The sequence below is a fragment of the Phoenix dactylifera genome, chromosome 16, assembly GCF_051530095.1.
Source record: "Phoenix dactylifera cultivar Ajwa chromosome 16, Ajwa_hap1_PhDact_Kaust_v1.1, whole genome shotgun sequence".
Classification (NCBI taxonomy): domain Eukaryota; kingdom Viridiplantae; phylum Streptophyta; class Magnoliopsida; order Arecales; family Arecaceae; genus Phoenix; species Phoenix dactylifera.
In genome coordinates, this window is record NC_143205.1 from 20685681 (window position 1) to 20705704 (window position 20024).

General features: G+C 38.5%; 2 protein-coding genes across 3 annotated transcripts; one reads left to right on the forward strand and one right to left on the reverse strand.

Annotated features, from left to right (window-relative positions):
- Positions 1–990: 990 nt before the first annotated feature.
- On the forward strand, positions 991–8356 carry LOC103708648 (catalase isozyme 2). The gene is made up of 8 exons (XM_008793678.6): positions 991–1205; positions 2833–2929; positions 5619–5896; positions 5995–6771; positions 6881–6970; positions 7563–7630; positions 7732–7825; positions 8006–8356. The coding sequence occupies exons 1-8, from the start codon at positions 1191–1193 to the stop codon at positions 8063–8065; spliced, it is 1479 nt and encodes a 492-aa protein (XP_008791900.1). The 5' UTR covers positions 991–1190; the 3' UTR covers positions 8066–8356.
- Positions 8357–9397: 1041 nt separating this feature from the next.
- On the reverse strand, positions 9398–19677 carry LOC103708649 (transcription factor MYB3R-5-like). 2 transcript variants are annotated; one of them, XM_088712073.2, is made up of 11 exons: positions 19237–19677; positions 18979–19099; positions 18016–18070; positions 17599–17656; positions 16504–16598; positions 16314–16417; positions 13646–13774; positions 12021–12184; positions 11833–11939; positions 11046–11313; positions 9398–9529 (listed from the first exon to the last, which is right to left on the reverse strand). In XM_088712073.2, coding segments are annotated over exons 2-11 (1101 nt in total). In that variant the 5' UTR covers positions 19098–19099; positions 19237–19677; the 3' UTR covers positions 9398–9527. The 2 variants fall into 2 exon arrangements, with proteins under 2 accessions (XP_088568199.2, XP_088568198.2); XM_088712072.2 differs by having other exon boundaries at positions 11833–12184.
- Positions 19678–20024: the final 347 nt, after the last annotated feature.

Genomic DNA, 20024 nt, shown 5'->3' on the forward strand with positions numbered 1-20024 from the left:
CCTCGGCGGCCCACACGATACTGAGAGATTATTCCTGTGGAATGGTATGAGGATACTGGATTCACTGTTCAAAAGTTGAAAAGTATTTCTTGGTAAAAGTTTAAAGAAACAAAATGTTGAAAAGTTAATGAACGGCTTGAATCCAATGAACTGTCTATGGTGCTCCGGGGCACATATCCCATTAATGAGGAGTTCAAGACTATCTTGTACTGGGAACAAAAAAAAAAAAGGTGTTTAGTCACTTATAATTCTTGGCCTCTGGGCTTCTTGCATGCTTGCAGGTGCGAAATACTGATGCAAATTTCTCTGCATTTTGATATTATTGGAAGAGTAATCTTTGGACAAGAACGTTCTCCGATGTAATAGCACCACTTGATTTGTGCCATAGATGCATCACATATGCTCCTACATTTTATCTTTGGCATTATATTATGCATCCCTGGCTTCTCATAACAGACCAAGTACTCATCACTAAGGAATGTCAAAGTTAAATCTTTTTTGCGCATTAGCATATGTTAATTACTCGCTAGAACAAATCAAGTAAGAATTTCCCATGTGTTAGCTGTGGACTGTATTGTGGTATAATTGCTTCGCTCTAATTGCGTTGTGGGGCTTGGAAGCAAAAAAAAAAAAAGATTATGTCGTTGTATTACCAAATAAGATCTTATCCAAAAGATTGGAAGAAGGCATAACAGTTTAATCACCCAAAAGATTAGATCAAGCTACAGTAAAATTACTATGGAGAAAACAATTACTAGACCTAATCGCCATACAGCTAGACTATAGTTTATGCTCCAAAAAGATGGCATCACATAGGTCCTTCAAGAGACGAATCTCTTGAAAAAGGTTACATCAGTATATGTCAATTAGTCTTGCTCCATTAAAAAATTCATACAATCACCTGCCTCATTAGCTTTTTTGTGCATTAAAAAAAAAAGAGATCGAGCACACGTCCGGTTATTTTGTGCCATCATTCTACGATCCACAATTAGATTGGCTCACCGGCATGTGGGGGTTGCCACCCCTCATTCGGTCCAAGTGCGCTCTCTTTCTTTCTGGCCACGGAGGCCAGAGTGAGATGCAAAGCTAACCGGGTGGTGAGGGGAGACGAACCTTTACATTATATGAACACCCTGGAGAAGAGGGGAGAGTAGCACAAGGAGGCTCACAACTTCTAGTCCCAAGAAGCCATGGATCCCTACAAGGTATAGCTTTTCACCACCTTTTCTTCTCTCCAACCTCTCACCATGAAAGCTTGGATTCCCATCTGCGCAAGGCGAGAGTTGAAGAAGCACAGCACACTTCTCCAACTCGCTTGCCGTGTTCAGATAACCAAGCTTGAAGAATTGGTGGTGTCTGTTCTCTTTCTTCTGTTTCTATCACTAAGTGTGTCAACTGATCAGGCTGGTAAAATTTTCTACGAAAAAAAAGTATAGATCTAATCCTGCCTTTGTTTCATTTCATAGTTGTAAGAAAAAGAAAAAAACATATAAAATGATGATCAGCAAAATAAGGGATGGTGTTCTTAGATCTTTTATCGTACAAGAATGTTGATGATCACCCTTGTTCCTATCTTAGTATTCATTTTAAAGTTAGCACCCTCTCCGATGGTACAATCTCATGCGTCACACTTGAAGGACCAAGAAGTAGTTGTTCACCTATAATTTTCTCAAATTATAGGGTTGAGTGAGTATCATTATTTTCTCTTAGTGACGGTTGGTGTACTATAGATCAGATCATGCAACAAGAGGGCTAATTACAGCTTGTGCAACGGGGTACATGTCCAACCTACTTATCCAAGTACTAACAACATAATCTTACTAAAAATCATTAATATTTTTTTTTATTAAAATGATCAAGGATGTATTCAGGAGTATGAAATATGGTATCAGTCTAAAAATTTTCTTTTTTTTTTTTTGCTGACGGCCTCCGCAAGGTATCAACACTAGGTACAGACCCTGCCTATAGCTAGTAGATTTGTTATCCAAAGTTTTGATGCAAATAAAAGAGTATGGTTTATGTGATTTAAGAGGGGTTATGCCTCTAGTAGCTCAAGAAAAATTTAAATTGGCGTAGTATACTAAACATTATTCTGAATAAAATACTTCTATATTTTGTCTCTTTCCAAATAGCCATATCATTCCAACTATAATTTCTATGGATATTTGGAAATGAGATTTGACCAATAGTTGAACAGGGATGTATTGTAAAAATCCTTGAACGCATCGCCCCATTCCTTACTTCGGTCCCCACATGTCATGCACGTGAGGGCTGGAAGTTGGGTTCGGTAGCAAGCAGCATCTGCGACAGCTCATGATGCAATCGATGATAAGACCACACCACCAGCAAGACTAACATAATTCCATTGATAAATTTTCAAGGTAGGTGGTGTTAAATAATTAACAATATTATTTGAAAAATTTCTCATCTTATAGGTTCTTAGGTTTTTCTTTTTGAGATTTTTTTTTTGAATTTTTAGTTTTAGCTGGCAGGTACCATCCTGCGTTTTTCTTTTTGAAATAAAGATTAAATTTTATAGGATTTTTATGGAATGAACCATTACAACCAGCAAGATAACAGGCTTTAGAGTGGACCGGCTTGAATCCAAAACTATTTTCGGGTATTCCATGAATATATATAGGGCTAACCAACATGTAGCCTATGATTTTCTAGTTGTGGTGGCCCGATCTATAAATTTTATAAAATTTTCAACCTAATTTTGTAAAAAAAATAATCTAATCAAGCCCTTATACTTATTTCCACCTAAGTTTGGTTTGGTTAGGTATCTTTTAATTTGATATTGATGATGATATATTTTTTTATTATTTTCAGTTTCGTCCATCAAGTTCTTTTGACACCACTTATACGACCACCAATGCTGGTGGGCCCGTTTGGAACGATGACCAGGCACTAACGGTTGGAGCAAGAGGTAACTTTTTTTATTTTCGCCAAATATGTAAACCATGTCTATGAATACATATCATCTCTCTATTTTAGATGTATTCTCTATCAAAATATCCATCACAATCTATTTGCTGTTCATTCTTCTCTAGTGTATGTCACAACGTGTTCAAAAAAAGATGACCCACAGATTAGATATACCAGATCTCCTAGGTGCACCATGCACTGTGGATTTTCTTCCTTTAACTGATATGTATGTCAAAAAAAAAGGAAAAAAAAGAGACACACACAATTGTATGTGCTTCTTGAGAAATCCATACTTATATCAGGCCAACTTTGGATCCAGCAAAATACCTACCAAAGCCAACTAAAACAAAAAGGTGTAAGCTGATCTACTATATTTTCTCATCAGCTTTGGACACAGAAAATATCAAATTTTAAATAATTTCAGCCCCAAGCCCAATTAAAAATAAATATAGTTTAAGCGCATTACAAACAACACATGTAGATTAGTGACACGTACCTGTGCATATATACCTAGCTCCTTAAAAACTCAGTCAAGGTCTTTGACAAAATAATTCACACGCACACGCGCACATGCAAGCACACTTTAAAGTAGGCCTGTTAACGAGCCGAACTGAGCCCGAGCCTGGGAGGCTCGAGCTCGTTTCACAGAAGCTCGAGCTCGGGCTTGGTACCGAGCTCTATATTGAGCTCGGGCTTGCTTGGCAAAGCAAAAGTTCGAACTCGTAAAATTTGTTTCAATTACAAGCTCAAACTTAGGGAGCTCGGATCCAGGTATACATTAAAAGTGCAGTTAGATTCAACAGAATAAAAACCATTAACAAGTAAAATCAAACTTTGGGAGCCAAAAGACACTTTCAAGAAAATAAAAAACAAAAGAAAACGGCCTAGTAAAATTCTAAAAAGAACTGAAGAATAGAAAAGAAGGTAGGAGAGAGAGATCTAGACTTGTGCATACCCTTCTGAGGAGATCAAGATTGAGCTCGGCCCCGGTGAGAAGCATGTCGGCGCTCGGGTTGCGGTAGAACATGAACTCGTGCTCGCTGTCGGCGCGGAGGGTGATGAAGGCAAGCGCGGTGCGGGCGCTGGAGTCGAACGTGACACCGGCGTCGACAACGCCATTGTCGCGGAGGATCCTGGACAGCATGCAGCCGAACTCGTCGTCGCCGAGCTTGCCGACGAAGGCGGAGCAGCCGCCAAGGCAGGAGACGGCGATGGCGATGTTGGCCGAGGCGCTGCCAAGGGCCTTGACAAATCCCGAGGCCTCGGCCAACGACATGCCGGCAACCGTCGGCACGAAGTCGATTAGCGTCTCGCCGATGCTCACGACAAGGCCCCGATCGCCCTTGCCGTTCTCTATGGCCATCGCTGGAGAGTCTAGAGGGAAGAAGAGAGGAAGGCTAAAAGGTTTAGGAAAAAAGAAGAGAAGAAAAGAGAACGCCAAAGAGGAATGGTGGCGGTGAACGATATGGGAGGAGAGGAGGGAAGACTCCAGGCAGTGTTAAGTCACGAGCCCAAATGGGCTCGTGAGCTACTCAGACTCAAGCTTGGGTTTAAACGGGTTTCATTTTAGACTCAAGTCCGTTTGACAAAAAAAGCTAAGCTTTTACCGGGCTTAGCCTGAGCCAAGCCCGAGCAGCTCGGCTTATTAACATGCCTACCCTAAAGAGAGAGTGATTAGGAGAGTAGATGCAGTGAGTTCGCATGCATTTAGTCTGGTTACCGGGCCAGCTTGATTCAAAGTCGACACACGATGCTTAACATATACCACTTCAACCTATTTCCACTTGTATCAAATTACGGCCCATAATTTTGAAATACAATTAGAACTTGGAGTAAGCTCAAGCCTGTCCAACCCAGAGGAACGATGGCACTTGGGGCTCGTTTGGTTCGCGGGAAGTATTTTCCCTCCTAGGAATATGATTCCTGAGAATCAGATTCCTAGGAAGAGGATACCTAGGAAAGTACTTTTGGCATGTTTGGTTAACCATGGGAAAGTGAGAAATTTTCAAAGTGCTTATGTTTGGTTGACCATCCACTTTCCTAGGAAAGTTATGTATAATTCCTATTATGCCCTTAATAAAAATTAGGTCTTTAATGCCTCTTTAATGCTTCTTTAATGCTGAAGGGTCTTTTTGGGAAAAAAATAAAAAAGGAGTGATTCCCACAATCCCACCTCATGGGAAAGTAACTTTCCCATGTTTCTCATGGGAAAGACTTTCCCATGAAATGTGGGAATCATATTCCCATGAGAATACAACTTTCTCATCTCTCTCCTTTGAAAACTCCAACCAAACAAGAGGCATTTCATTACTTTCCCGTTGACCACACTTTCCTCCCTCCTTTTCCTGCGAACCAAACGAGCCCTTGGTCCTAATTTTCGCCTAAATTGGGTTATCTATTTCCTTCTATATCTCAGAAAATAGGTGGTCACGGCCTCTTAATTTTTTTTGGTAAATCGGATGATTTAAATTAGTTAAGTATAAAGAATCAAAAAATAAAATATTAAAAAACTGAATAGGAAGATTTGTCGAAAGAATCTATGATATATATAGATCTTATAATATAGGCCGAAAAAAGCCCATATGGGTTTAAAGTTTTGCTTATCCGAGCCCGGCACATGTGCATCCATAAGCAATTCCAAGCTTTGGTCCTGGGTATTAATCTAATTGATGGCTTCCAATCTTGCGCAGGACCCATTCTCTTGGAGGACTACCATTTGATTGAAAAGATCGCGCATTTCGCCCGGGAGCGCATCCCGGAGCGTGTCGTTCATGCGAGGGGCGCCAGCGCCAAGGGCTTCTTCGAATGCACTCACGATGTCACCCACCTCACCTGCGCCGACTTTCTCCGGGCACCCGGCGTCCAAACTCCGATCATCCTTCGCTTCTCCACCGTCATCCATGAACGGGGAAGCCCCGAGACCATTCGAGACCCTCGCGGTTTCGCCGTCAAGTTCTACACCAGGGAGGTAATGCATTTCGACTCCATATTTCATCAATATAACTAAGCAAACATGCTCATGCTTTGCTTATGCCGCTGTTCCATTGCCTTGTATATCCACTTCAGGGCAATTGGGATCTCCTGGGAAACAATTTCCCAGTGTTCTTCATCCGTGACGGCATCAAGTTCCCCGACGTGATCCATGCCTTCAAACCAAACCCCAAGTCCCACATCCAGGAGTACTGGAGGGTCTTCGACTTCCTGTCGCACCACCCTGAGAGCTTGCACACCTTCTTCTTCCTCTTCGATGATGTCGGTGTTCCGTCGGACTACCGGCACATGGAAGGCTTTGGTGTCAACACCTACACTTTCATCAACAGGGAGGGAAAGGTCCATTACGTGAAGTTCCACTGGAAGCCAACTTGTGGAGTGAGCTGTTTGCTGGAAGAAGAGGCAATAGTTGTTGGTGGCAAGAACCACAGCCACGCCACTCAGGATCTCTACGATTCTATTGCCTCAGGGAATTATCCTGAATGGAAGCTCTATGTTCAGGTCATGGATCCTGATCATGAGGACCGCTTCGACTTCGACCCCCTCGATGATACCAAGACTTGGCCTGAGGACCTGCTGCCCCTCCAGCCGGTCGGCAGGCTGGTCTTGAACCGGAACATCGATAACTTCTTCGCAGAGAATGAGCAGCTAGCATTTGGCCCAGGGCTCGTCGTGCCCGGGATCTATTACTCCGATGATAAGATGCTTCAATGCAGAGTCTTTGCCTATGCTGACACTCAGAGGTACCGGCTCGGGCCGAACTATTTAATGCTTCCGGTGAATGCGCCGAAATGTGCCTTCCACAACAATCAGTTCGATGGGTTGATGAATTTCATGCAGAGGAACGAGGAGGTGATCTTTTCATGTCTAGTCTCCATTTGATGCATGGTTCCTTATTCCTTCTTTGTTCTTAGACTGAAGAGGTGACTGATTTTTTTATTTATTTTTTTTTTTTTGAAAGGTGGATTACTTCCCTTCAAGGCATGATCCCCTTCGACATGCAGAGAGGTTCCCCATTCCTTCCCGCGTAGTTACCGGCAAGCGTGAGAAGGTGAGGTCCTCATCGAAATTATCTAGTCTGATATGTTGCTGATCTTCTGTGCTATAGTATGACTCTGCATTGTTTGGTGGTGTCTTGGAATTCTTCTTCCAGTTCTTATTCTAGTCCTCCTAATGCAGCAACTATTGGTTTTATGCTTGCACAACTGTTTTTGTTTTTCCAAAAAAAAAAGAACAGAACAACCTGAATTGAGTATCTAAAACATCAGAAAATCTTGATCCAGAATTTTGTTCCAATTCCCAGTGCATCATTTCTTTGAACATGTTTGACTAATCTTCAGAAGAGTAATATCTGTTCTGCCCATAAATAAGCAGCAACAAGATGATTCTATAACCATTCATTTCTCCTGGAATGCCTTTTGCTGACCTAGAAGGTTTAACTTGCCAACTTTCTCAGAGAAATGATTTAGATAACATATAAACGAAATGAAGAGAGTTTCTAATAAGAATGTCTAAAAACCAAACAAAATAACTGATTTTTTCTATGCCTTTCTATTGATAATTTTTTTATGTATATTTTACATTATGATGTGGAAGTCTTCTACCACCTGATTTCATAGTCTCCATTTGTTTCATCAACGCAGACTGTAATCCCCAAGCAAAATGATTTCAAGCAACCCGGGGAGAGATACCGCTCCTGGGCGCCTGATAGGTACTGTGATTGCTGCATTCCATCCATTTCCAATGCATGCATGACAAACGGATAGCATGTTCAAATTTCTTACCATGTAAACTGCCTCATCTTCTTCTCAGGCAAGAGCGTTTCGTTCGCCGATGGGCTGAGTCATTGGGTCACCCAAAGGTCAGCCATGAACTCCGTAGCATCTGGATCACATATCTGACGCAGGTGAGGCTCCACTCTAACACAATGCTAGAACTTTGCAAGAACATCTCCCTGTTGCTCAAACTGCCACTACAGTTAACTATCAAAACAATGCTGAATGAAATCTGAAAAAAATCATCAGATCTAAACAAGCATGCTGGATTTTCCCTGCCTTGATTGCTTATTATTGCTTCATGGTTGCAGTGTGATGTTTCGCTCGGTCAGAAGGTAGCAAACCGCCTCAATGTCAAACCAAGCATGTGATATGGATGCAGATGCCAAGCCATAGACTATATGTTTATGCAGAGAATAATGTTTCTATGCCAAACCAGAGATCGCGTCATCTGAATAAGGCTACTTGAATGTAGTCACCCTGTCAAAAATGTGATTATGATGGCACCATGCTGTATGTGTAAATCTAAATGGGATCTTAAGTGCATGGTTCTGCTTGTAATCTAGAACCAAGAAGTACTTTCTTCTAGCCAATCATGGGTTCCACATAACCTTATGGTTTACATTACTATCTCTAGCAAAAAGAACCTTCTGTTTGTGGCAGTGGCATGTGGTGATATTTTGATGTCAAGGGATTTTGTGTCGATATCCATAGTTCGAATGATCAAAGGCATAAATGCTCTCTTGACTTCATTGATCAAACCAAGGATGAGAACAGATATTCTTTGATGAATAACTAGACTTGATTTGGAGAGACTCTGTATTGATATCCTTTCAGAAATTGAAATATTCTTGTTCCACTAGCACACCTTGTTAGAGGGAATCCTTCGCTTTATCTTATTTAAGATAGCTGTTGATCTAGGTGGAATTACTCATCGAAAGACAGTTCTAGTTCTCTGAATATGGATGACACAGTCATTGCTAAGAGATTATTCGATGCGTAGATATTCCAGACTTTTTGGTACAAAAGGCTCAGCCTCAACCCACACAACAACTTCTAAAAGTATGGTTATGCATGTAGAGGCACTTACAATGTATCTACCTGCAAAGATTTCTCTGAGCCTTCAGCATTTGTTTATTGTAATCAATGCGAGTTCAGATATCTGAAGGCTTAATATCATAGTTTCATCCCAACAACACTTATGCCATCATGTCATCCCCTGGGCCAGTTGCAGTGTGTGGAATTGAAACCCCAAGCCCTGGACTAAGTTAAAACAGAACCAAACAATTAAGTTTGTATCACTCCATTTCTCCTGGATATGAAAATCCTCCAGGAATCAAAATGTTCGCTACCATTCCCCATATATTTCAGGAATCCAAATGTATTCACTACCATGCCTCTGGCATTGCAATAGAGAAATAAGAGTGGGAGAAAACTGAAAAGAGTGTATGGAAAGTTTGGATTTTCAGGCAGACAGATTCAAGGAAAAAAACCTCCGTGGAGAAAAATAAATTAAATGCACGAACATTTTCAGTTGCAGATAAAAAGTTTTAAAGATTACAAAATCTAGTGCTTCTATTTACATGCTCAATGAACTTCCTAATCACCAATGTACAGGAAACAGCAAATGTGCATCCAATATTGCCGCAACTTCATATTCCCGCATAGCACCAGACTGCTTGCAACTGGTTAAGGGGCCTAATAAAACTCATGGCTTTCTTCTGAGTGATATCAGTTCTACTCAATCAGGGGAGAGGAAATAACCATCTGCAAGAAACCAACTTGGATGCAACTCAAGGATATGAAAATGATGGTTGAGGACAGAATATGAAATTCTGCAAAAAGAAAAACATAGAATATTAGAAGTTTAAACTTTAGATTATGTTGTATCTACAGTAACCATCTTGCTTCTCAGGATCAATACATTATCTACAGTAACCATATGTTAGTGCTGAAAATGAAATAATAAGGTTAGTCGAAACCCAAAAACTTTGTTTTTGTATTGCAGAAGCTGAAATCACACCAGATATTTCACTGGCTGTTTTTTTATCTTATCCCTCTACTATAGGACTAACTGATAAAAATTATTTTCAGTTCTCTTCTTTATTTCACTGAGCCAGATTTCAATGTACATGAAGGTGCTGCATGGGATCTTAAGGAAGCCAAGAAATGAAGCCCAAAAGCTTCAAGTGGACATATGAACACAACTAGATTATTAGAAATTCCAATATGGTCAGGGGGTTTGGGTGGTTTGGAAGGATGGAAATGACACCTCAACAGAGGCCTCAACATATAATATACAGACGGGCAGTGACAATTTTTCCAGTTTTGAGCAAAGATTAGGTCACAGCCCTATTTCTTTCATTCAGCAGGCTGTGACAATTGAATCTAATGATTATAATTGTGATTGGTGGCTAGTCCCTGCCAGCACTTGTGCAAATAATCTTCCAAAGGTTCCAAGACAATAAATACAGCCTACTGTACCACCAAATCCACAAAGCAAGTATTCTAGTGGACATATGTTAATCAAGGCATAAAGCCACATATATAGACTCATTCAACAAGATACCTTGTGCCTACGACACCTCATCTATAGCCTGTAGGTGCTCACAAGATCTATAATCAGTACACAAACTCGTGAAGAATGTTATCTTTAGTGGGGATCTCCAGTTAACTCCTTTTGATGAATGCTGACAGGGCAATTAATTTTCTCCTCATCAGTTTTTTGGTCCTAAAAAAAACTCGTTTACCATTTCAAAAGGATCATGAAGAATAAAATGGCAAATGGAGGCAGCAATGCTTATGACATGTATAGCAAAACAAGCATGACATGTTCTCATATTGTGAAACTAGTATAGCATGATGTATTTGTTATCGCATCATGTAACCATCTACCAGCTCGTGTTTACTTTCATGTCATGACATGTATGACAAAACAAAAATAAGATGCTAAACTATACAAAACTAGTAGGAACAAATTCATATAGCAAAAATGGTGAATCATATGGGAACCAAAGGCACTATAGCAAAGCATTATCGCAGATTATTCTTTTCCAATATAAGGAACAGTAAAGAATACTTAAGCATGAAAAGTATAGAAACGTTGATTGCTAGTCAGATAACATCGAAAATACAGATACTGAACAGAAAAAAAAAAAGCTAGCAAGAGTTGATAGAATGATTAACACTGAAACATGGTATGAAACTAAAAAACTAAAGCAGATATTTGATAGTCAATTCTGATAGCAGTATGCTACTAATATAAAAATCAAGATTTAAACTCCTTATCAAACTCCTCTTCTAGTTTTCGCTCTAAAGATTTGGTAGCATCAGAGAGAACTGGTTTCTTACAGTTATGGGAGGCCTGAGAAAACTGTTTGCCATTCAAAATATCAGTTCTGCTGAGATCAAGAAGCCTGCGCCTTCTGAAAATTGATGGAGTATTTTTGAAGCTCTTTGCTGAAGCCCTTAAATAAGATATTGGATCCCTTGGACTATAAGTATGACTTGGTGAAATGATTGGTGGTGTACAGTACTGAACTGGGCTCTTTGTCTGTTGGATGTAACTCTCCGTTTTAGATATTTTCTTGCCCGAAAGAGAACTTCCTTCATGCATCAACTGCAAAGCTGGGTATGGTAATGAGCCAACAATTCCACCATCACAACTTAGAGGTGTGCTGGTAACTTGGTTATGGTCATCAACCATGCCATTACTACTTGAATCAAAAGTTAGCATTTTTAAAATATCAGTCTCATAATTTAGATCCATATTTTTGATGGTCGAGTTGTTCTTATTAAAAGCATGTTCCTCAGGGATTTTTGGAGATTTAGGTCTTCTCTGATTCGAGGACTCTTTAGATGGAACATGCGAACAAAACCCATCAAAAACAGAAGGATGTGCTTTAGATTGGAGTGTAGGAGTACTATGCAAATCATCTGTCACATTAGCACGAGCAGAATCATTTCCATGCCACAAATCAGTCAAATGACATGGCAACACAGCGCTGGATGACAAACTAGTTTGGCCATTTGAACATGGACTTCTATCTTCATGCCAATCAGAAGGATTTGCAGAAAAAATTGCCTCCGCTTTCCTGCATTTAGGGTCACTTGTTGGACTTAGTCTCACGACTCTCACCTCTAACTTCAAGCATTCAGTATCATCTGTTGAAGTATGTTGATCTTCCACTTTGAGACATTTGGAATTTCCAATAAGAGAAGGGTCCAAACTCAACTCCTTCCTTCCTATACTGGTATTTTGAAAATCAAAACCTGTCGAGGAAGTCATAAAATGATTATCTACACTTGGTTTCTGATCAGGTGTACCTAGTTTTGCAGGATGTGATTTGAGGCTTCCCATTTTTTCTTGGTGACTGTTCAATTTGAAAGCAGGATTTCCAACCGGACGACTATGAATTCCTGATGCCAAATATGAGTCCAACTTCTTCTTTAAAGAGCAGTTCCAATGATTCTTTATTGAGTTATCTGCCCTATTAAATACAAATCATCAAAAAATGCACCAATAAATATTCAGGGGAGTGTACATAATGAGATATAATTTTTTTTAAAAAAAAATCAACTGAAATGATACATCAATATCTCATGGCATCTCAAATATTGCTAAAGTCAAACAGCCAATCAGGTAAATAGAACCTCCATGGATGCTCAAACTAGCTTAAAATGAAAAACCAAAGTCAACACACGCCACATGCCATGAAATAACCAGATTAGCAGACTATCCAATCAAACATTAATGAAGAATAAAATGCATTGATGCTCATTTATCAGATATCTCTTCAAAGTTAACTGAAACCAGTAGTCTTCTACATTTTCTACTTAGTTTCACAAGACAATGCTTTAGAAAATAAAATATTTAGAAGCCTTTATTATTATACCACTTGTGGACATACTATATCAGAAAGAACAAGTACTATCCTATCCATTTAGCGCTGGGACTTATTAAAGGTACATAATTAAACTTCTGAGAATTGAAAAGAAGGATCAATTCTCTATTTATTGACTAAACCATGGTTCAAAAATATCTAAAACAGAACGTTCTGAGTTTTTTTCATACCAAACAAGAGCTGGATGTCAAACATGTATATATATATATGTTTCAGCATGTTAAATTCAAAGCATTTTTGTTTTTATTTCTCTGGAATATAGTATTGGATGAAATCATTTAGAATTCCCCTAAAATGTATGAAATATCTAGTATGATTTGATAAACATTTTTAGTTATTTTCCATAATTTTGTATTTTAACATTATTGGATGCTGAACTTTATATTGTACTTGAAGAATAATTTCAAGATGATCAAAACTAATATGATGGATAAGTAACAAAAAAAAGCTATAAGATAAACAATAAATCCAATTTAATATAATATATACTAAAATGACAAAGTTCATTGTTTTAGCATTTTAGTTTTCCTATGTTTGTCTCTTCTGTTTCTTCCTTTTTGTACAATATATTATCGCTTCTCTAGTTTCTTTCTGTTTTTGAGTCAAAAAGTGAAAAATGATGAATATTGTGGCTCAAGAAGACACCAAAATGCACTCCATAACCAAAGGCCTTGGTCAAATGAGAGGTCTCCAATGAAGTAAATATCAGAAATTGAAGTTTAAGAACTTGTCTATTAAGCGATGAGTATAAGGCATTTGCATGCAACACATTTCCATAAAATAAACATGAATAGCAGTATACAAAGATGTAACTTCCACATGCCATTTCAGATGCAATTTTTAACATTAAATTTCTGCCTAGGCTCTCTATGTCCACTTTTCCAAACAGTATAACACCCTGTGAACTGACACCAACAACATAACTATGTGAGCCCAGTATTCAGTAGATTATTGAAGAAAATGTGCCATCAGCATCGCAACAAACAAAAATTTGCAAATAGAAAACATGAGAGAGATTTTACACATGGAAAATAAGAATAGACATACCTTCCAGGTAAAAACTTGGTTATTTTGGCCCACTTGTTTCCATATATTTGGTGGGCATGAATTAAAGTCACTTCTTCCTCTGCCGTCCATGCATCTTTTTTTATTGCAGGGTTCAAGTGGTTGTGCCACCTAAAAGACAATGGTGAGTTTCCAGTACTCAAGGGGGAAGACTATTTCTTTTTTAACTTGAGAAATGCAAAATTGACTATAAATAAGTCACTTGTGATAAAGCTTGAGTTTCTGTGGAATTTTCACTATTCTGAAGGCTAAACTAAATTTTAAGCAAAAAAATAACATCATGTAATTATATAAATATCTGATAATCATCTAGAGTTTAGTTATTTCATAATACATAAAAACTTTGCTGCCTGTATAGCCTATTTTTTTTTTTTTAACTTGTTCATCCTTTGGGTCACAAGTTGTCTTCCTGGTGTCTACAAAATATCAAGATCTCATCCCTGATCCCCATAAGATCATCTTTCAACAACCCTCCTCACATAGTGTTCAATCATACATCATCAAAATCATGTGTTCAAGTAAGAATTGCCCTACTAACTGGGTGAATAAAACATCTGAGAAACGAGTCTTGGAACAGAAATGTGTTAACGACCTTTCGACTCTGTCAAATTTATTTAGCTGTAAGAATCAAAAATAACAATCTTAACATTAGACTGAAAGAGAAAAATAACAGAAAAGACGAGTTATTTGCCATTGGAAAATTATAGATACTAGGCTGCCCTGAAAGATATCCTGTTATAAAGCTACAAGGTCATGCCGATGAACTGAAACTGCTAGTGTAAAAAGCGATTACTAAAAAATCCAATATGCTATAAACTTTCAAAGGTCTACTACGTGTCTGCTACATGAAAATCCCCATAACAAATTCCACTACTGTTCAATTTCTGAAGCAGAGAATGACTAACTCATAAAGAACAGATTCCACAATGACTACTTGCATACCGAGATTGCAGTATGGTGAAGCCTCCTGTGGCCTCAACATAGATCACCCATCGACTCATAGATTAACCATGAGGCCCAATAGTCCCATATCGAAAAGACTCGTTCCAGAGCCTGGGCATATGAGGCGGGTGTCTCCAAATCCTGCAGACGCATTTTGGGAGGAAAACAAAACCGGGGAGGAGTGAAGGACGCTTGCGTGAAGCTCCAAAACCGGACAATATCTGGCAGGGGAGCCCCGTATTTCCCCCCTCATGTGGCCCCCACGTGGGCACTGGGTGTCTCACATGCTCCGCGGAGGCGGGGGCATGACACTTGGTATCAGAGCCGAGGACGGCTCTTGTCCGATGGTGGGAAGGGTGTGAGGTCCAATAGTTTCACATCGGAAAGACTCGTTCCAGAGCCTAGGCATATGAGGTGGGTGTCTCCAAATCCTACAGACGTGTTTTGGGAGGAAAACAAAACCGGGGAGGGGTGAAGAACGCTTGCGTGAAGCCCCGAAACCGGATAATATCTGGTGGGGGAGCCCCGTGTTTCCCCCTCATGTGGCTCCCACGTGGGCACTGGGTGCCTCACGTGCTCCGCGAAGGTGGGGGCGTGACATTAACTAATTTCACTTGATTCCATTTTGCTGAACCCCATCAAGAATCAAACTTTATCAACTAATCCAAGTCAAAAGCCAAACAAATGATCAGTCTGAGTTAATACTTTCTCTATCTTCTGTGGATAAAGAAGGAAAATGCAACCGTTTTAAATCAAGGAAAGCAATAAGATTCTATTAACTAATAACTGGATGAAGGTGTTAGATATAAAGATATAGCTGAAGTGATGGTTATAATGATGAAGGTCATTCATATTATAAATTATACTGTTGTATACCGATCTTAGAAAGCATTACTTGAGAAAAGGAATCTGAAATTGGCAACTACATACAACTGAAATCAACTAAAATTCTGTTCTTGTTGCTGCAAAAAATGCAGGATAAAGGCTAAAATATTTGAAAGAATGTTTCCAGAATAGTTATTCTATCTCCTACGAAGAAGATCTTGAAAGTCAACCATCCAAAAAAAGAGAACAAGATGAAAATTTTAAAGTCGTTGAAAATAAATATATATGAGCAACAGGCCAAATGCCATCTTCTTGGGATCAGCTGTATGGTGATTAGATGTACTTTTTTTTCCTATAAACATGAATATGCACAAGCACCTTATCCCATCAATCCACAATCAACTATATGGATCCAACATTTTGTGGGTTCCAACGCAGAGGAAAGACTCCCGATGGGCTTTATTTTTAATCATCACCCATCACCTCCAGCCAATTCTTCCTTATTTAGTCCTCGTTGTTGAGTAACCTGAATTAAAATCCCTCTTCCCATTGGTACCTAGAAAAAGTTGAATGTATTCACTAGAGTTATCTTAGAAACTACGAGATAATTGTCCAAGTCCCAGATTTTATGACTTGCTTAGCTTCCAAATGACTTCTTGGTTGGATAAGAGCCTTGCATTTATTAGAAATTCTGGTGTTATAGAGAAACAAATCTTAACGAGACACATTTAAATTATAAGTTCAAGGAAAGTAGGAAACAGGAAGAACTTAAACACAAAAATACTTACACATGGTTCATAAGAGCAAAAATTATTGAAAGAAGTGAGATACACAGCTTTACTTGAAGATATGAGATACTACAACCGTTGTGAACATTATATACCTCTCTCGACATTGCTTGCCTATGCGGCCTGGCAAAGACTTTGCAATGACAGACCACTTCTTAGAACCATGCTTTGCGACTAGCTTGATTATACAGTCATCTTCCTGAAATATCACAGACTCATTAATGCAATCTATAATCATGGCAGACTTCCTTATTATCTTGTAGCTAAGAGGATTTTGACACGCACCTCTTTGGTCCAAGTTCCTTTAACTAGCTCAGGATTCAGAACTTTCTGCCAACGATGCGGACACTGAACATCTGACCGGCCTGGAAAAAGTTCGGCTAAAATGGAAAGGAATCGCATCAGAGAAAAGCTTTAAAGAAAATAGGTAAACTTTGACCTTCTAATTAGAATAAATAATAGTTTAGAGGACAAAAATCATTTCTCTAGTCCACCAGATACCTAATTAGCAAAGAATATCAAAGAAGGTGTCTAATTTTTTTTTTTTAAAAAAAAAGCTATGGAACAAAAGAGTAGGGAAAAAAGTAGCACAGAGGTTCGTAGTTACATACAACACTTAATTTCTGTGGTCAAGATAAATAAGAATCAAGTAAAAACAAGCAAAAATGACTGTATTGTACAGCCATTCTCAAACGGCGAACCCCAAATAACTGGAATAATGCAGCAGTTTTGGTCATTGGAAGAAAAGGATACATGGGAATTAGGCTTGTGATACAATCAGAATAGCTATCCAGAACACCACTTCATGGAAAGTTAGGCGGTATCACCAAGCAGACCTAAAGAAGTTTAAAGCATTACAGACATAGGGAGATAGAGAGTGAAAGGGGAGGGGCAAGTGACAAAGAAACCCAACCCAGCCTAATAGAGGAGGCATGCCTAGTAAAACATGAACCAACTGCATATAAAGGGAATGAAGAGAGTGAGAATGCAGAGAGGCAAGGAGAAAACCAATAAAAAGAATAACAGCAGACCAGAAGTTCTAAATATCAATAGATGGACTGTCCATCTAATAGAAGACTAGATTAGAATTCAAACTCCATAATGGTTTTTTACATATATGAAATTACCTCTAAACATGTAAACTTTCTGTGCTTAAGAACGGAGTATATTGGGTGGAAAGTTAAATTACACTTTATATTTATACATTTTGTGTTATACCTTGCCATGCATTTAAAAGTATTGGCACAGCAGTATCAAATACAAATGTAGAAAATGTCGCATATATAATTTTGTTGGCTGAGGAAAAAACATGATGCACAATAAGGATACTTGGAAACATGCCAAAATATGTTAAAGTTAAACCATCAGAACAGTTTTTACCTATTTTCTTCCAATTTTTCCCATTGAATTGCTTCACAGCTTCAACCAAAAGATCATCCTGTACAAGTTATGGAAATTCAATTAATAAAATGATGAATTAATGATGACAGTGTCATTTCTTGAAGTCCTCTTTTTCTTTTTTGTGTTTTCTGGAAATCAGAGTAAACATTGTTTAACCAAACAAGGGCATATGATGCACTGAAACTCATTTGTGTAAGGAACTGAAAATCTAAGAAAGGACCGGCTGCTTCTTTAGGCCCTTTTGGCAATCTCAGTTGCATGCAGTGGTTAATTTGATGGTATTATACTTCAAACTTTTTCCTCTCAAAACCCAAGAGTAAAGATTATATGGGCTAACAACTGTATATGCCTATCAAAAGAAACTATTATGATACACCGGCACATAAAACTACTCACCTCCTTGTCTGTCCAGCCTCCCTTTGTTGATCTCCTAGTTGGACCACTCATTCTCCTGAAAAATAAGAACACAATTATCAGTATGATGCCTATCATGCAATGAACCTCACAATCCCAGGTGGCATGGAATGGAGAAATAGCAAGATGCCATATCCCAAGCTAATTCATGCACAACAAACAGCTGAAATATAGCAAATAAAGAAAGAAGATTGATATTCATGTAGTGTGACGAAAAAGACATTAATCCGAAAATGAAATAGTGGCGATTTGTCAAAACAACAAGAGTAACTCACCTAAAGACATTAATCTGAAAATGAAACAGTGGCGATTTGTCAAAACAATAAGAGTAACTCACCTAATTCAGTTTTGTCCTCAAGAGGTTAACAACTGAAAGAATATACAGTTCAAGAGAACACACAAATCGACAAGCTATGATTATCTGAACTCAAGACTGAACCAGTAGCTACTGATGTGACACTATATATATATATATATATATATATATGTATGTATGTATGTATTTATGTATGTATGAACTACTATCTCTCAACTATTCATCAAAAAAGATGCAATCTTCTGTACCAAAAAAAAAGGATGCAATCTTTTGCACATAAATCAAAACAAGTTAATAGACATTGCAATCTTCCTAAAAATATCTAACTTGCAAGGACAAAGTGTCAAAAATTCTCTACTCTATCTGCTCTAAATAGAAAATAAGCAAAAAAAAATAATCAAGCTATTACTATGTATAAGTATATATGAACTTCGTATATAATTATACAAGATGCAGTCTTTTCCACGCAAATCGAAGCACGTATGGAAAAGATGCGATCTTTCTAAAAAGAAGCAACTTCCAAGGCAAAAACATCGAAATTTCTGTACTTGCTGTAGATCAAACAGATAACCAGTGAAACTTGCCCGGAAAGAAAGCGGGGAAAGGATTAAAAAAAGAAGGATTTTTACCCAGGAATAGTGCCTGGAGTCATCTCGCAACTGCAATCTGAATCCGGAGAACACGATGGCAGAGAAATCTCCTGAATCCTATCATCCTTCCTGTCTTCCTTCTTTACTTCTTCCACCATCCCTGATTTAGATTCCAATGACCAAAGAAACAGGGAATTTAATATATAAAAAAAAGAAAAGATTTAACGAAATCGATATTCTCCTGTAATCAAAACCAAAAACAGAACACAAGATCCAAAGAGAGCGTCTGAAATATACCTCCAATAGACCGTTAGGATTTTGTTTTTTTTTTAATTAAAAAAAAAATCTCCCTTCGGCGCCGAGAGACTCAGGCGGCGAGATATCGCGGGAAAACACATACAGAGAGAGAGAGAGGAACGAGAGGCATAGGTAACGGTAGTATACATATGTTTTGAGTACGCCTCTGGTTTCGGGTTGTATCTTTCGTGCGAAAGATTGATTGGTCTTCTTTCGCAATCTCAACCGTTGGCTCGTATCTCCCCAACTTTTACACAACCCTCAAAGCGGATATTGCGAGATCCAACGGTTAAAGTTGCGAAAGAAGGGGAATCATTCATTTGTGCCAAAGATACAGCCCGAATTCCGTTTTGAAAGCTTCTCGGAATCACGCAGCGTGCGCTGGAAGGAAAGCGATAAGTAGGAAGCAGGAGTCGCCGTTGAAATAACGCAGCTAACGGCGGCGTCGTATCAGCTATTAAATTACCTAAATAAGCGAGTTTATGGTGAGATTTTTTTAATTAGGAAGTCGAGTTCGACCGGAATAGAACCCAACCCTCTTGTCCAAGTGGCGGGGGATAAAGCTCGGATGGTTGACTAGGCCTATGATTTAAGATCATAAAGTAAAGTGCATGAAAAATATAAAAATTTCCATTTCTGTATTTGGGTTCATATATTAAAAACCGAGAGGTCTCTTTAGATGTATACAATTTTTTTAATTATTTTTTAAATCAAATATAAAATAGATAAAAAAATACAATTTTTGATTTAGAAATTTTATTTGCAATGCCACATCCGTACAAGTTATA

Bases quoted from the DNA above. Each gene is read 5' to 3' on its own strand.
- LOC103708648 (XM_008793678.6), top strand. The intron at 5,897-5,994 runs GTAATGCATTTC...TATCCACTTCAG, and splicing joins TCAAGTTCTACACCAGGGAG to GGCAATTGGGATCTCCTGGG. The intron at 7,826-8,005 runs GTGAGGCTCCAC...TCATGGTTGCAG, and splicing joins GGATCACATATCTGACGCAG to TGTGATGTTTCGCTCGGTCA.
- LOC103708649 (XM_088712072.2), bottom strand. From the start codon at position 19,097: ATGGTGGAAGAAGTAAAGAAGGAAGACAGGAAGGATGATAGGATTCAG. The intron at 17,657-18,015 runs GTGAGTAGTTTT...TAACTTGTACAG, and splicing joins GAGGCTGGACAGACAAGGAG to GATGATCTTTTGGTTGAAGC. The intron at 12,185-13,645 runs GTATGTCTATTC...TGTATTTAATAG, and splicing joins ACCAAGTTTTTACCTGGAAG to GGCAGATAACTCAATAAAGA.